This window comes from Vigna unguiculata, chromosome 9, assembly GCF_004118075.2.
Source record: "Vigna unguiculata cultivar IT97K-499-35 chromosome 9, ASM411807v1, whole genome shotgun sequence".
Taxonomy (NCBI): domain Eukaryota; kingdom Viridiplantae; phylum Streptophyta; class Magnoliopsida; order Fabales; family Fabaceae; genus Vigna; species Vigna unguiculata.
Genome location: NC_040287.1, coordinates 2915304 through 2933021, shown reverse-complemented (window position 1 = coordinate 2933021; position 17718 = coordinate 2915304). Strand labels below are relative to the sequence as shown.

The window sequence follows — 17718 nt, the reverse complement described above, 5'->3', positions numbered from 1 at the left end:
TCTCTTGTAAAGCAGCATAATCTTTTTAATGATATATAATTAAGAGGAAGGATCTCGCAATGGAGATTAATTATAGTATTTGAAGGCATTTGGCGTTATCACATCTATCTAGCAACCTACGATGATTTATTATTATGCCATACAGCTAGGACTCTCAATTTCGACACAATAATGATGTTCCTCCTTAACCTAGGATCTCAATTATTGCTAGGGTGCCCATGTTCAAAATTAGGAAGGCAAAACCAAAACTATAGCAATAATAATGCCACCAAACAAACTCATTGCACACATTAATTAACAATTTATGTAGGATTAGAACAACGTGATCAAAATCAAATCAACCCTCCACATATTCATCAAGTTCTAAACTACTCTCAATGAGTTTAAACTTGAAATCTTAATAAACTCATATTTGAGAGACAGAAGAAGATGAAAATTGAAACTTTTTATCAGATGAAAAACTAAGCATGGAATTGATCTGTGTGTGGTGATGATGATAGACAAACGAAAGAGAGTGAGGGAAAAGAAAGGTACAGCTAGCTGTGTGCATCTTTCACACATGATTTTGTCAACCTAACGTATCTAAAGTATGTGTAACCTGATCTACATATATGCCAAAGTCATGCAGCTTTTAACCCCACCCTCTTAACAAAAACAAGTACAAACCCTATCATCTCAACTCTGGGTCCTATGTGTACACTTAGGGTAGTCCCACCATATTTTTTATTTGGGGGGAAAATATTATAAAAAAACCTAGTTTAATTGTTAAAGATTCTTTGTCCAGGTGATAGAATCATTCTTGGATCAAACTGGTGTTTTCTTTCTACAAAAGTCCTCCATTTAGGGCCAAAATGGTTTGTCCAATCTTCTTGTGTGCGGTAGTGGGGAAGATATTGCTTAATCTTGATCCCAGCATCATTACAAAACTGCACAATTTCTTTATTTTGAGTATCATACTCTTTCCAATTATCAAACCCACTTGAATGCAAAAACCCAACTGTGTAGAAGATATCCTCGTCTGGTATTGATGCTGACATCCTATTGTCCCACCTGAATCAAGGTTTTTACAATTTCAATTCAGTAAAGAAAACAACAGTGACATAAATTGAGGTTAATCAGTTAAGTAGTTCAGCTCAATTACTTGTTTCTGTTCATGGGATAAACCAAGACAGGTCCTGTGGTGATGTTTCGTTTAAGGATGATGTTCTTGAACACGCCCGAGTCAAAATCCATGATTTGAGATTTGGGTATGAACAAATTGAGCCAAGGGTGAGGAACATCCCACAGTCCTTGTGACTGTAGCTTCAACTCTCCACTTCGGACTCTGTTCAAGAACTCAACGTACGAGACGTCTTTTTCGTAGTAAAATCCAGGGATGTAGCTCAATCCATGGAGTAAAACTTGGAGTTCCTACACCAACATGAAAATAAGAATGTTACTTACAACATTAAAGTTATAATAACATGGAGTGTGACAAGGGGTTATTTGGAAGATATATAGGACAAGAGAAACGAAAGGACACATCATGAAGGCAATTGCACATGAATGGAGACGTACCTTGTCCACATTGTTTTCACTTTGGCCATCATAATATTTGGCAACTTCTAGGCAATAGAGGACTCTGTGTTGAGTTACTTGTGAAATTATTCGACCATGGTCGGCTAAAGGGAAGAAAGAAGATCTCCAATTATTTATGGGCCCTTGGTGCATTAGCAACGATCCTTCCACATAATCCAGACCAATAATGTTTTGTTTCCTTCCAGTGATTGAGATTAATTGTTCTTGGTCTTTGGTAAAAGCAGAAAAGTCGCTGTACAAAAGTCTAACCCATTTAACCTGCCAATAATAAAAATAAAAGAAATTCACCCTATCATTAATTAACTCATTATCGTACCAATGAAAAACAATAATGATCACATGATTATAGTTTATGCAGTGAGTCCCATCAAATAGTACTGCTGGAGTACTTATGTGAAATTCAATTCCATCTTCTCACTCACCAACTTTCTTATCCTTTCTAGTGGAAACATATTAATGTATGGGCCTATGTTCTTGGTAGTATTTTCAAAATACAGTTGTTATATCAGTTGATTTTTTATAAAGAAAAAATTAGAGGTTGAATCGTTGACGAGAGAGGGTAATAGGAGCCTAATTATTGGTCGGTTTAGTCACTGTGTATATTTCAAAAGACTTTGAGTTATATGATATAGGTACATTTTTCCAGCACACATTTTAATGGGTTTTCGATTTGAAGAAATCCACGTTGTTCACCTGTAACTCGTCTGGTTTTCGTTTTCATGTGTGTCTCTCATGGATGACATAATGTGAAACTTATGTGTGTGTCAAGAAAAATGGTGACATAAAGGTTTTAGGACAAGGACATTTGATGCTTCCGTAAAGCTTGATGGTTGAATAATATAGCATGTAGAATTGGCGTCACTATGTGAAATGTTGGAAGAAGAAGCTACAAGACAAAGTCCTAGTCAATTCTGAAGATTTAAACGTACCCTCTTGGGAGCTGGCGCAAGAGCAATTCTTGCCCTTGTTATAATTCCAAATTGTCCTAAACCTCCAAGAACACCGTGAAACAACTCCGAATTTGTCTGAGAGGAGCAGGTCACAGATTCTCCCTTTCCTGAATCAAACCAAAACTTCATTAAAACAAAAACAATAATAATCATAATATATATAATTGCTTGCATGCATGCACATGTTCTTTTAACAAACATTTCAAATCAAAATTCAGCTGCCGGTTATTGTTTTTAATAAAACAATTGACGAAAGAACGACTTGGACCAATAGTATATGAACATGTTCTAAAAAAACAAGTCACCGCGTGAACTGAATCCACAGTTAAGAAGTTTTCAAACATGCTTGCTAAAACATTCACCAAAAATTGTAGACCAAGACTCGATTCCGGTGTTAGATTATAACAATATAAAACGAAATCAAGTTTGTCAAACACATATAATTCGAATAAAAAACAAGGAACACAGGTCCGAAAAGCAAGGTTTTATAAATTTCAATCGCAATCACAGTCTGATGCATTACAGCACTTGTCAATTTTCTTTCCTTTAAAATATGAACAAAGGGCACTTTAAAATACCCGAAGTTGCAATGAAGTTCTGAAAACATTCACAACCACGGCACGTTGGTTACCTCAATTAGAGTTATGAATATTAAAAAAAACTTAATTTTTGTTTTTTCAAAGCAACTCATCGTAACCATTATTTTATCTCCTTTCCCCTCCCAAACCCCCTCTTTCCTTCCTTTCCAAGCTGTGACACTTTCCAAGGTGCCCAATGAAAAATTCTCACAATATTAAAACACCGACTATTTAAATCTAAGAGCTTTGACACTCCCAATAAAGAAAACTTAGATAAAACTTCACTTTATGCAGTCATTTCCTCGTCAGAGTTGAAGTTGTATCTGAAGGTTGAAGTGATATAAAGAAGAATATTTAGGTTTGTTGGAGTTACTGTTAGGTATATAGTGAGTGAGTATAGTGAGGAGAAAAGAAAGTGTGATACCAGTGATGACATCGAGTTCACGAACGGTGGAGATTTGAGGACCATAGCGGAAGGTTTGGCCACTGATGCCGGCATTGGAGAGAGTTCCTCCGACTGTCAAGTAGAGGTAATCGGTCCAAGAGAGAGGTGCAAGTCCATGCTCGAGCGTGGCGTGAAGAACATCGATCCAAAGTTGTTCCCCTCCGACATCAGCGTAGTGAAAGTAACCAACCGAAGGGTCCACCGTGTTGCCCACCCTTATCCCCACCCCACTGCCCCTCTCTCTGAACCCTGCCATGTCCACCACCACGCCGCCACGTGCCATCGCCTGCCCCCGCGTGGAGTGCCCTTGTCCCCTCGCCGCCACCTTGAAGGGGACAGCGCCCCTGTACGACGCCTTGATCAGCCGCGCGATGTCCTGCGCCGACGCCGGGTGGAACACCGCCAGTGGGACTTCCCGCGCTATGTTGCCGTAGTCCTTGGAAGCTCTTCCCTGAAGAGCTTCGGAGTCTCCTCGGAGCTTGTCGAAGACATCCTCGTCTACCCCGGCAAGCTCGGCAGGTAAAACAGCCTTCCATTGGGAGGTTTTTCCGACAGTGGAGATCAAACGCGTGATGGTTATGAGCAGGAGGATGAAGTATGTGGGAGAAGGGTGGTTCTCAGCTACCATTTTTGTGGTTTGGAGGGAGAGAATGAGAATGGGAGAAGAAAGAAGAGAGAGTGATTTTTTGTTTCAGTGTGGATGGAATTGTTTGGTTGTTGGTGTTTGTTGTAGTGGGGAATGGAGGTGGAGGAGGTAGGGGGCTATATATAGAATGGAAGAGTACTTTGCATGATAAAAGAGGATATGGGAAAATATTTAATTTCAGAAACACATGTAGAGATAGAGAGAGAATGGGGTGGTTTCATTTTTCATTCAATTCATTTTTTTTCTTAAATACAGTAAATGTAAAATAGTTATCATTTGATTTTATCATATTTTAAAAAGTATATAATATTTTAATTACTTCCACACATTTTTGTTGTAAATTAAAAAAAGAGGGGGAGAGAAATTAAATATGTTTACTGCTTCCTATATTATTTTTCACTGGGATTGAACAATATTCAAACCAAATCATACATTGTAAAACAAAAATTTTAAATTGGGTGTGCCAAATGTCAAACTAAAAGATACGATGGAGAGATTGCATTTGGTCCTTCTTGGGAAAAGTCGTGAAGTATTTTGTGTGAAGCAATTAAACTGAGCAGAAGCAATTAATGAAGTGTTAATTAGGCCTTCCAACAGTTGCTTTGCTTCCTTTTCTGTGATTGCGTTTGTCTCATCATCATAATCACCACCAGCAAAAAACAGAAGCCACAAGCTTCTTCTTCCATTGTTGACCGTGGCATAGTAAAATAAATAAATAATATTGCAGCTGAATTGGAGCCGTTGGATTCTTATCTTAGGGTCAAAGATGGGTCAAAATTAGTCAATTGAAACAGGCTTCATATTTTATAATATTAGAAAATGAAGTTTTGAAATTTTAAGAATTTAAAGAGAGAGTCAAAATGGGGTAATTATCAGAAGGATCTCAGAAGATTTTCTTTCCCCGGGACCATGGACTTCTTCCCTTTGGATGAAACTATATACTGCATTAAACTTTTGTAATTCATGGAATGGTGATGTCAATGGGAAGTGAGAGAGACATCACACCAGATTTTCTTGGGGCCAAGATTTTGTTGAAGAACAAGATATCTATTCCAACATATATGTTATCAAAAGAAAACGAAAGCTAACCGTAACACAACAATGTGCCTCCTAAGCCATATGAATGTCTCCACACGACATCATTTTCTTCCCCGCCAGTTTCAACATGTTCTTAGCCAAACACAATAAAGGTGACAGATACCACCATGCCATTATTAAAATAGGGATCAAATAATTAATATTGAACTAATCCTAATTAATTACGTGGTGAGTGAAGATATATATATATATATAAATAAAATAAAAAATGAAAAGCACCTGGCATGCCTTTTATCAGAATATAGGAAGAAAACAATGGCATGCTATGCACACGCAAGAGAATCCAGTGAACTGTTTAATAATATAATTTATTTTGGCTATGGCTAGCTTTCAGGGGAAGTCTTCGTAGTTGGTATAATATTTATATTTATATGTATGCATGTCACAATTATTTGAAGTGTATAAAATATATGTTGTTTTAGCAAATGGGCAAATGCAAACAAATGTGAAATTTGCAGGTCCAAGACAAGGACAAAGAAAATTAATCAGAGTAGTAAGAACAAAGGGCATTCAAAGAACAATCTTTGACCAATAGATCTCGCTGGTGAGAGGAGCTATCAGATATTGCAAGACCCTCCACCGAGTATGTATATATAAGATTCTGAAGAACATATATATTCCACAATGCTTCGTAGTGAAGATTGTGATCTTTGACGATATAGATTTTTTGATGCAGGACTAATAAATGCAGAAAAGAAAAAAAGTGATAAACTATAAATTGGTAGGGATGGTGGTGTGCAATTTATGTTGGAGATGCTGAAATGGAGGAGTTGATGAGCACATAATAATTATGCATACCTTGTCACATGTTGAAACAGCGATAGTTAGGTCTTGTACCTAACCAAACCAGTATCTTCTTATCTCTTCAAAAGAAGGAGGGAGGGGAAAAATAATGCCACCGAGAGGAAAAGGGTTTCTATTTGTAAAGTAAATTTTGGTGCCCTCAAAAAAAAAATAAAAATACCATATACCCTTGTTGTGTAGGTCCACTTACGTGTCTCGGAGATGTTTGGTGAAATTGAAATTCAACATTGGGAATAGAATAGAGATGTAGTATGTTGCCACCACCAGTGACTGAGGTTGAATATTCCACACTTTTTTCTTGTGTATTATCATAAGCATACACTACACATGCAACCCAATATTCGGATCAATCCCTATAATGGCACTAGTATAAACCCATAATCATACTTATACTTTAGGGAAAAACCCAATTCCTGTTTCAAAAGTTTATATAACAATATACCAATTTTTTTTTAATTTATAATAATAATAATAATAATACAAAAAATCCCATAATTCATCTCTGAAAATCATTCTATATTTGATTTTTTTTGTATACATAATGAGAAGGGTTAGATGTATTTGGGGGCATGCATGAATGATGAATGTGAGGAGAAAAAATGAAGAAAGAGAGAAAGTTGTGGGGGGACTGTTTCCAAGATATTGGAGATCTTTATGGGGATCTAAGCCAGGCAGAAGAGAGAAGCAATGAGATCACGTGGTCCAAGAAAACAACAAAAACAACAACAGCAGCTTTTCACACACTCCTAAGAACACCATCGTATCCATGTCACTTTGATTGGCGGATACTGCTGTAACCATTACACAGCCGTACGTGCATGGAATTTCAGCAAGTACTATGTCATCACCACCTTCTTCTTCTTCTTCGTCTTAATTCTCTTATGCTTCATCTCAACATCATTAACAACAACAACATCAACTACAACAACGTTAACCCTCTAAATTGCATGTATGTTCAGGTGTTCAGTGACATTGTAACAACTACCCATCCAAATCCTTTGAACCAACCAACCAGACACCCCAACCCCAGTGCTTATCTTTCCGATATCCTCATTTTATGTGCTCAAGATGTCTCTCCTTTCTCACTCTTATCCCATTAATTTGATTGATGCGTGTTGTCTCAATTATGAAATGATTGACATTTCATCAGTCAATTGACGAACGATCGAACGATCGTTTGTGCAATTCTCCTATTCCCCTTAAAAGACAAAAGACAACCCCTCCCTTTTCATTAACTCTATCTCCTTTATTACCAATTCCATAATTACTTCATTTCCTAAATCACAAATCCTAATTCAAACTCATATAGTTGAAGAGAAGATGAAAAGGAAAAGAAAAAAATTTTAAATTTTAAATAATCTTTTATTCATTTTTACATATTTATTATATACATACACGTGTGTGTTTTTCTTTGAATTGTTAAGTAAAAATAAAATGGTCGAATATGAATATAATCAACTTAATATAATGTTTTTTTTATTTTTATTTCTACAATAAACTTAAATATCATTCTCGTGTCCCTACATATTATTATTATTATTATAAATATCAATTAAATAATTCTTTTACAAAAGATATAACAAAAGAATATGATATTATTAAGTACTCAATATTAAAAAAATACATCTTTTTTCAATATTAAATATCAAAAAGAAATTATAATTTTATAAATATAAAAAAAAATATTAAATAACAGTTGAATAAATATTAAATAATTATAATATGTATCTTAAAAATAAGTTAAAATAAAGAAGAACTAATATTCTAATAAATAAAAAATATTTTACTAATTTAAAATAAGATAAATATAAAGATGGAGACAGGTATATTGAAATATCTAATTAAAAATATCATATATTATTCATTCTAATCAAATAAATATGTGAGGATTCTGCCATAAAAAAGTAAGTATGAATTTGAAGAAAATTTACATGAACAAATTTATCTGTGATGTTAAACTTACCTTGAATGAAAAATGTTTAGTTCTTTTGTTCTGCTTAAGGTGTATTCTTTTCTTTCTTTCTTTTTTCTTTAAAAGGTTAAAAAGATATTAGTATGAATTGAACGGACCAAAGCAAAACACATGCTAAAGTCTAACACAATTATTAATTAGGTCTTTTTCTGTCAACTAAAATAATTGTCCAAAACGTCTATACAAAATATGCATTATCTTATCCTTTATTTGTTCAATTTATATAGCAACTTGGACGGGTAACAGCATGGTGGTTGATTAAATTGACATAAAAATAGGAAAATAGAACATTAAAACAAAGTCAACAAAAGATTTTGCTAAAGGGATAAATATTAGATATGGTTGAGTTGATGCTATTTGTGTGGCTATTGAATTAGAATTAGAGTTTTAATTCCAATAGTTTGTACAATATAAATATTTGCTGTTTTCTTCACAAATGACATTATTCTTGTCATGCATACTCAATATTGATAATTAATGAGACGATTTCAAAGGTACATATGACATTTTTGTTTTGAAAGTCTACTACATCTAGGTGGCATGTCCTATAGAAGTCACTAATCCAATTGACACATTCCATAAACATCTACTTGATTATAAAATTTTATAGGACAAGGCCAGATTGGTTCAAGTAATTAAATAATAAAAATAGAAAATGAGTGTTTCTTCTTCATATGAAATAATGATTAATTTTAATGACAAAAAATAATTACTCACTATAGTATTCAATTTGGATACCAATTTATAAACTAAAAGTGATTGGTAGCTAAAATAATTTCAAAAAATTATAATTGATCTCTAAATTGGTAAATAAAATAGTTTCTATTATGAATTAGTCTTTAAATTGATTATTAATATTAACTACAAAGGTTTTAACTTAATCTCTAAATTGATCACGAAAATTTATCATTATTTAAGAGTTTTTTGATAATGATTTTAATATAAATCAAAATATTAATGTTTAAAAAAAGTTAAAACATATAAATTTATTTTTAAATTTTTTATTAAATAAATATTTATTTTAACGTCAACTTAGTATAATTATGAAAAATATTAAAAATAAATAAAATTAAGGTTCATTTACATGAACTAAAATAAATATTAAAAATAATTAGATTAGCATTGACTTAATGGACAATAACTAAAATAAATATAAAAAATAAATGAAGTTAGCATTATTTATTTTTAATATTTATATTTATTTAAGCTAGTATATTTTCGGTGGACGCAAGCTAAAATAAATATTAAAAATAAATAAGTTAGTGTTATAATTTAATGAAAATTAATCTTGTTTATTTTTAATAGTTAAATTTGTTTAAGATAATGTTAACTAAACTAACACTAAGTTATATATTCTAAATGTCTAAATTTAAAGATGATAAATCTTCTTCATTGATGTCATCGACTGCTGTCTCTCCTCCTCGTACTCTTCACTCTCTTCTCACCCATCTCCTTTCGATATATAACAAATCTTATTAAACTTGGTGGAAAATTTGCCACTCAATTTATTTACAACCTTACCGACAAAGAAAATTGAATTGATAGAAGGAATTTCAAATTATACCAATGAAATTTATCGACAAAATTGATTATCAAATAAGTTACCGATGAAAGTATGTGTCGGTAAGGCATGAGAGTTAAAAAGTTGTCCTTTTTTTCTAAGCCTCTAAACTAGAGAGTGTTAGTAAGGAGATGTGTTTAGGGAAATTGATTTAAAGAGAAAGAAGAAGAAGGAGGAATGTTAACGAAGGTAAATTTGAATGCATAGGAGGTTTGTTAGGGTAGGGCTGGTTGAGGTGAAATTGTAAGTGGGTGAAAAATGAGATATAACGTACAATGGTCAATGTTCACACCTCATGCGTTTGTAGTCAGAAAAGGAGTTTGTGGGAGACATCGGTGGATAAAAAGGTAGCAAAAACAATAATTGGTGGTGCATAGCAAGTCACTTTTAATTCAATAGGAAAGGAAGATGAATGGAAAGGTCAAAGACAAAACAACATTAATAAGAAGGAAATACATACGTTCAATGTTTTCATTCATAACACCGAAGTGGTGGATGCTTGAACCTTTACATGGTTTAAGGAAAACGGAGTGAGAAAAAAGGTTACATCAATTGAGCATTGCATTGCAATAACAACAATAAATATTTCTACTAAATCGATTAACTGAAACAGAAACTTGAAACTTGAAATTTAGTATTCTGAGCAGTGTGTTATGTTTTTTTTATGAGTAATAAAAATATGAATTGAAAAAAGGGGACAATAGGGTTGCCTCAACCCTTATACAAAAAACAAATAAAAAAGGAAAAGAAAAGAATATGCTAGTAAATACAACAACAAACAGAAGAAAGGATAAATGTTCATACTCAACAAAAAATTAATAGCCACAAACTTAACCAGAACGAATTTTCTGACAGAATAACAAGGGCTTTTACATAAAAGTTTTCACAGTATCGACCTTCGAGGTTAAAACCTTAAGAATATGATTGTTGGCATTTGCGTCCTAAACGTGAGTATATTTCTTTCCTTCACAAGGTGACATAAAATACTTCTTTCCACTTTCAAAGACGAACTTGCAATAGCAAGCTTGAAAACACTGGAAAAAGGTGTTGTTTTGTATCAACCCTTATCTGTTAAATAAATGACGAAACTCATAGCATCATTCACCATTTTCTTATTTTGCTTATTTAAAAGAATGAGTAGACATTTAAAGAATGAGTAGGCATGTGATTGGGCATAGACACCAGTCAGAGTTAGAGAAATCAGCCGTTGAATACCTATTTGTGATCCATGCCCAAACTCTAGTTTGTGCTAACATAAAAACTTCCTCAGCGTCTACTTTAGTATTTCTAAAGATGACCTTATTTCTATGATTCCAAATGTCCGAAACAATAGCCAGCCACATGCATCGCCACACCTTATTACGTTCATTGCTAAATCCAATGAATTCAAACTGACTAAAATGTATTCCTGCACTGTTATGGTAAACAGAAGATTTTAATATCCAAAAATCACAGAGTTGTCATATTCATGTTGTCACCTTTCAAGTAAAAAACAAATGACTCACATTCTTATCTGTGATTGCACAAAGTGTGTTATGTGAGTAAACATGTTATAAAATTTTGATTGTCGTTTTGTGAATGTATGTGACATGAATATGTACTATTGGAGTGAGTTGTTGGAACTATGCATGAATGTGAATGAATGGGGGTGTGGATGGAAATTAGAACACGATGATCGATGAACAGAAGTTTTATTATGAATACACAAAAAGTGTATAAGCATTTAGAATTGTGTGGCGTTTGATTTAACGGCCACTAACTAACAAGGAGAAATATGGTTCCCACCTGCCTAACTAAAAGGAACAAGGAACTGCTGCAATTTTTCAAATTTTCCTCTTCCTATTCACATTCATATAATTACAAACTCACGACGTGTCAATTTATATGCCAAATCCTAATTCACTGTTTTAAAATTTACTGATTTTAAAAAAATGTATATATTTGGTTAAATATATAAGGTAGAACAGAATATCAAAAAGTTCATTAGGATAATCTCTAACTTGACTCTGATACCATATTAGAAGTGGGTTTAAATCTTAACTCAACTTCACAAGATCGACTTATAAAGTGGGATTTACACTTTACTTATATACAATAAAATTGTCTTATCTCTAATCCATGTGAGACTTTCAACATTCACTGCTTTAAACAAAATAAAATGTATATATTTAATTAAATATAAAAAGCATTAGAAAATATGCAGGGTTAGGTTCTTACTATTCCCTGACGTATTTGTTATTGATTTTGCATTAGTTAACCTATTTTTTCAAAGATCAAACCTGAAAGGTATTTTGATTAGGGGCAAAATATTTTCACAAAAAAACTAGTTAACGCTGAAAGTTAGCAGATTGTTAAGTTAGTTTATATGTAAAATGGTAGAAATTAATAATTTTATTTTTTTAGTTTTCCTTCATTTATATTCTCGTAATTTGTATCTATCTATACATGCACTTTAATTATATTGTTTAGTTTCAACTATTTTATTTTCTTATGTTATAGTTCTGTTAACAATCTAATACAATACCTTGGAATATTTTCTATTAAGTTTAAGATAAAATAACACTTAAATACACAAATATCATATTTTGCATAATGTTTGATTTGTACAATGGCCGAAACTTCACAAGCTATTGAAATAAACTTGTTTATTACACACTTTATAAATTAAGAAACACAAAAGTAATTGAAGTGTCTTTTAAAGCATACCATATTTTATTTAAATTATTGTAATTATTAAATATTTATTAAATAATTTTTACATACACTAAAAAAAAACTTTGATATAACTGACAGTGACAGTAAAAATTCTTCGATAATATTTAAAATTTATAAGTAAATTAAAATTATCAACAGGCTATCCACGATCAAAAATTCGTCAATAAAATTGTCATCGATAACTTTTTACTGATTGAACAGGAAATTAGTTGGTAATTATCAATAAAAAATTCATAAATAAATTTGTCGATAATTATTGACGAAAAATTTTTGTTAGTAAATATGTTAGACTCTGGTTCATCTTGTTCCTCCTTCCTTCTTCTTCCTTTTATCTTTTCATTTTTTATTTTTCTAATACTTCCTTTTTTTTTGGATACTCGGTTTAAGTAAAATATTTTTATAAATTGATATTTAAAGTAATAATTATTTTTAAATATAAATTATAAATTAATTTTATCTTTTGTTATTATTTAATATGGTGAATATAATAAGTAAAGGACGACAAATTTGAAGGTCGCCCTTATTATATTTGATTCAAATTTGAAGTTGATTATGGAGAAAGTTTGTGTCTATTTCACTTACATTTGATCAAACTTTGGAGTTGATTATTGAGAAAGTTAATGTCCATTTCACATTTTCATACACCTACTTTAATTATGTATTAAAAATGAGAAGTGAAAATGAGTTTAACATTTGTGTATCTGAAAAGGTTGAATAAATATCATTTTCACATTCTTTTATACGAGATCTCTTTGCTTTTTCTTTTTCACTTTTAATTTGGTAAAGAGGGAATAATGTGTATGTACTGAAACCAAAGGAGGTAAAAGAAAGTAATGTGTTGTTGGTAGGCCAATAATACAGCTTGTAATCATTAAATATCAATTTATATCACTCTGTCAACTTTTTTTCAACACTATCATTGTAAAAGACAAGACGGGTAGCCCTTCAAGCAAGCACACTTTACAGTGACAATATGCTTCCAACCCTTTACAATCATCCCATTAGGTAATCATCATTTTTGCAACAAATGAATGAACCCATCAATTCTATAAGTGCATGTACGCATCATACACAAAAGGGTGCTTCGAATGTGGAGTTGCCATAAAAAAATTTGTTCTCACGTTTAATCTATAAGTATCTATAAGTATTTTTAGAAGTGGACTTTAAGTCTAATTCAATCCCACAAAACCGATTTGTAAAATAAGGTTTGCATTGTGAGACTAAAAATCAATAAGTGGTCCGTTAGCAGCCCGATAGCGGGTAAAACAAAATGTCCAAAAAATCTCGCTAGAATAAACTTTTTTTTAAACAATAGCTCTGATACCATGTTAGAAGTGAGCTTTAAACCTAATTCAATCCCACAAAAATGATTTATAAGGTGAGATTTGCATCTCACTTATATATTATAAAATTATCTTATCTCTAATCAACGTGAAACTTTCAAGAATAGTAGAAATGTAGATTTATTCCGTTTAACATTAGGTTTGAGTTCAAACTTTTTATATCTGATGTTTTTGTTTGATCTCCTACTCGTGTCAATAGAAGATATTACGGTGTGTAGAAAATATTATAGTTGTCTCTTAACTATTATAAAAAGCTATAACTTTTTATTTCTTTATTTTCAAATGTATAATTTTAATAGTAGAACTGTACTCCCAATAACAATTGTAATGGCTACAGATGTTGACATGACAATAACATGTCACTCAGGTGGGAATGAGATTTTTGGCTTAAAAATTAGTTAAACGTCTTTAAAAAGAGACCTTAACACTTGTTTTGTCACTAAAATAAGAGTTTCTAAGTAATTTGATCTATTTCGTGTTTTATAAAAGTATATATTACATTATTTGGTGAGGGACTAAAGTTAAACAGATTTTTGTTGATGTTAAATGAACCTATATATAATTTATATGTCTTAATTGTAATTCACAGTACTAAAAGTTTTCATATTATAAATTTTATAAATTTATTAAAAGTATTTGTAAAAAATTACTTTTTCTTGTTATTTTTTTAAAAATCTTAATTGATAGATAATTCTTTTCATGGATAATTATTTCTTACAAAATTATAAAATTTATAAGTATTTTCTACAAAATTTGTCGCGAAAAATATTTTTATATAAAATATTTTGCAAAAAAATTGACAACAATTTCCTGCAAAAATATTTTTATAACAAAATTTATAAATATTTTTAACAAAAAAAATTTAAAACAAAATTGACATAAAATATAAATTTTTTTAACCGTGAATCAGTTACTTTATAGTAAATAGTTTATTCTTTTTTTTCTTTTCCTTTAATACTTCAGTGATTGAAATAAGATATTGTAATTAATATAAATTTATTTTTATTTTACCGAAAATATTGCTAATCATTGCACTTTATAATCCATTTTCCGTAATACTAACCTTTTTAATTTAATAACAAGGATCATCTTAATTTTAAAATTCAAATGGTTATTTTAATAATTGAAATGAGATATTAGTGAAATAAAAGATTAATATGGTTAATTATTAATATTCAAGATGGTATAAAAAGGGTTGGTTTAATTTATTTACAAATCAAAATGAAAACTAATTTTTAAGATATTTTTTAAATAAATTTTTTATCATAAAATATAATTTTAATTACATTAAAAAAATGAAATACAAAATAAAATTGAACATATTATTCAAAAAATTCCCTTTTGTTTGGACTAAGGTTCCACTTATAATTAAGAGAAGGTGAATAGATTATTTGCAATGAAATGAATTGATTTATTAGATTAGTTGATTTGACATGTAATAGAGGGAAACATTATGAGCGCAAAATTCCCGGTAAAAAAACTTATTTTATTAGGATATGTTAAGGGGTTATTATCAGATAATACACAAATAATTAATGAGGTATTTGATAAGGTTTCATGAATGGACGAGTTTTAAAAACTATAGATTTAGATAAGTTGTTCTTGAAAGTACTATTTAAAAGTGAGAAGATTGTTGAATTCCACTGAAGTTATTTTGTTCGACCTAAAATCGTGCTTAAAAATAAGTCTTTACTTTCTTTTATTAAAATGATTCTAAAATTCCCGATTTTCATTTAATTAATATTTTTAATATATCCTTATCATTTTAAAATAATACTTACAAGCATTTTTTGTGTTTTTTAAAATTGTGTTTTTCTTATAAACGTATTTAGAAGTACTATTTAATAAATATTAATTAAGTGAAAATTGTATTTCTAAATAAAATTTCAGTAACAAAAAAAAAACAGTAATTGTATTATTCACATTATGTTTTTCGATGATATTTTTATGCGAGACATGGTCATCCTTAGCAAGACACAAATTATTTTGAGTTTTTAGACTTTAAAAAATCTCAACATGTTCAGAGAAAATATACCTTATACAAAACAAGTTGAGTGATAGAGATAGTGATATCAATTAAAATACTACAAACCTCTAATAGCTCTAACACGTGAACATAATATTTGTAACTTCTTTAGATAGTCTAATAAACATAAAATAGAGAGTAATACTTTTTTTTTTAATCCTTCACCTTTTTAAAGTTCTCTCTCACGTGTGTAATTTTATATCTTCTCTTAAAAAAATATTCTTATATTTTTTAAAACATATTTTTTGTTATAAATAAAAGTGTATAAAATAATCATGAAAGTCATAAGTGATTTATTATACAAAAATATTTGTTGTTTTTATATTAACAAAAGAAAAAGTGAGTAACCAAAAGTGATTTTTCGTATTTATTATAAGTTAGAATGACCTTGAAAGAATATTTGTATAATATTCAAATTATAACGGAATTATTTAAAAGTATCTTAAAGAAGAATTGGAAATAAGTTAGAGTGAATAAGTATAAAAAATAAATTCTTTGTTGCCTATGCTATTACACATTTACAAACACTTATATATCCTTTGACGAATCTTGTAAAAATATTTGGATTTTTTTTTTAAATTAGTATATGTTTCCCCTAGATAATATTCTCGCAATATCTTTCAAAAACATTTTGTTAAGCCTTAAACAACATTCAACTCTTTTCTACAACTAACTTTTTATTTTATAAAAAACCTTATCCAACCATTTTATTATTATAGTTGGATGTTATGCGTAAGTTTTTCAAGAACAGAATATGGTTTATATGCATGAGTATAGTTTTGTAGTTTTACATGAATTTGATTTAGTTGTCCAATGCTTATAACTGGTTCAATACATAAATATGGGAAATTAAACACATTTCATTAATCTGTATTTCACAATTTCACTCTTCAAGTCCTTCTTAGTATCCTTTTATCCATAATCAGTAACAGTGAATGGTAGTTTTTTTTTTTTTTTGTCCAGAAGTGAATCATAGGTTAGAATAGTTGATCTTACTTTTTGCTGAAAGTGTAACAAAAAATGGTCCCATCCCCAGGACACAGGTCGATGGTTGAAGATAGGAAGTACATAAATGGGTACCATAATCTATGTCTAGATCCTCTTTTCTTTCTCTTCCCGCCTTCGGATCACACCTCTATATTTCTCATCCAAACATGTCCGAACTGTGTTTTGTACTACAATGTTTTTACTTATGATGTTCAGGTTTTCATTAATTTCAATTATTTCTCAAATCACTGATTAATATGTACACACATGTAGACATGTTGTGGTACATGCCAAGAATCATAGACATGATATGACGGAATGTTTGTCATCTTATTATCCTCTTAAGTGTAATTTAATCTTGTCGAAAACTCTTTCACCTAACCCCACAAAATATATGGTTCTATGCTAAGTGAAAAGTTTGAAACAGAAGAAAAACATGAAAATCATCCATTGGAATTGAGTCACTAATTGTGTTTGTTTGTCAGTTTATGGCCAGGTAGAAGAAAAGCGTGGAGTTTGCATTAAAAACATTAGATTTTAATTTTCTGGAAAAGTCCAAAATCCGAATGATGTTGGTGTTGGGGGTTAAAGAAAAAGATGGGTAACATGTGTTGACATAGTAGAAAAAAACCTAACCGTGTCGCTAGGGTTTAATGAGCATATCTTTGGAAAGATTGTGCGTTGTTGTTTAGTCAATTCCGAAGGTAATGGGCATGAGTTAGGAGCCATGGTGTTCCCATTGCCACTTCCCTGCCTCTTCTTATAATGGCAACAATGTCACATCTCAAATCTCCTTAATTGCTTCACCAACAAATCTCTGCCAAATCACACTGCAGATTCAACTTCCATCCAAATATCTCATACTTGACTTGTTCTTTTCCGGGGACCTCCTTCTCAAAACCACAACCAATATTGTTTTTTCTAGATCGAATGTTTTTTCTGCTCTTGTCTTCTTCCAATGATTTCTCCAAATCTTCACTTTTTTATTTATTAGCTATATGTATAATAATATTAT

At 30.7% G+C, this 17718-nt stretch overlaps 1 protein-coding gene across 1 annotated transcript; it reads right to left on the bottom strand.

The window, feature by feature from the left end:
• Positions 1-443: 443 nt before the first annotated feature.
• Positions 444-4307, bottom strand: LOC114162232 (cytokinin dehydrogenase 3-like). Its single transcript, XM_028046050.1, has 5 exons — positions 3531-4307; positions 2508-2635; positions 1558-1836; positions 1142-1410; positions 444-1050 (listed from the first exon to the last, which is right to left on the bottom strand). The coding sequence occupies exons 1-5, from the start codon at positions 4177-4179 to the stop codon at positions 759-761; spliced, it is 1617 nt and encodes a 538-aa protein (XP_027901851.1). The 5' UTR covers positions 4180-4307; the 3' UTR covers positions 444-758.
• Positions 4308-17718: the final 13411 nt, after the last annotated feature.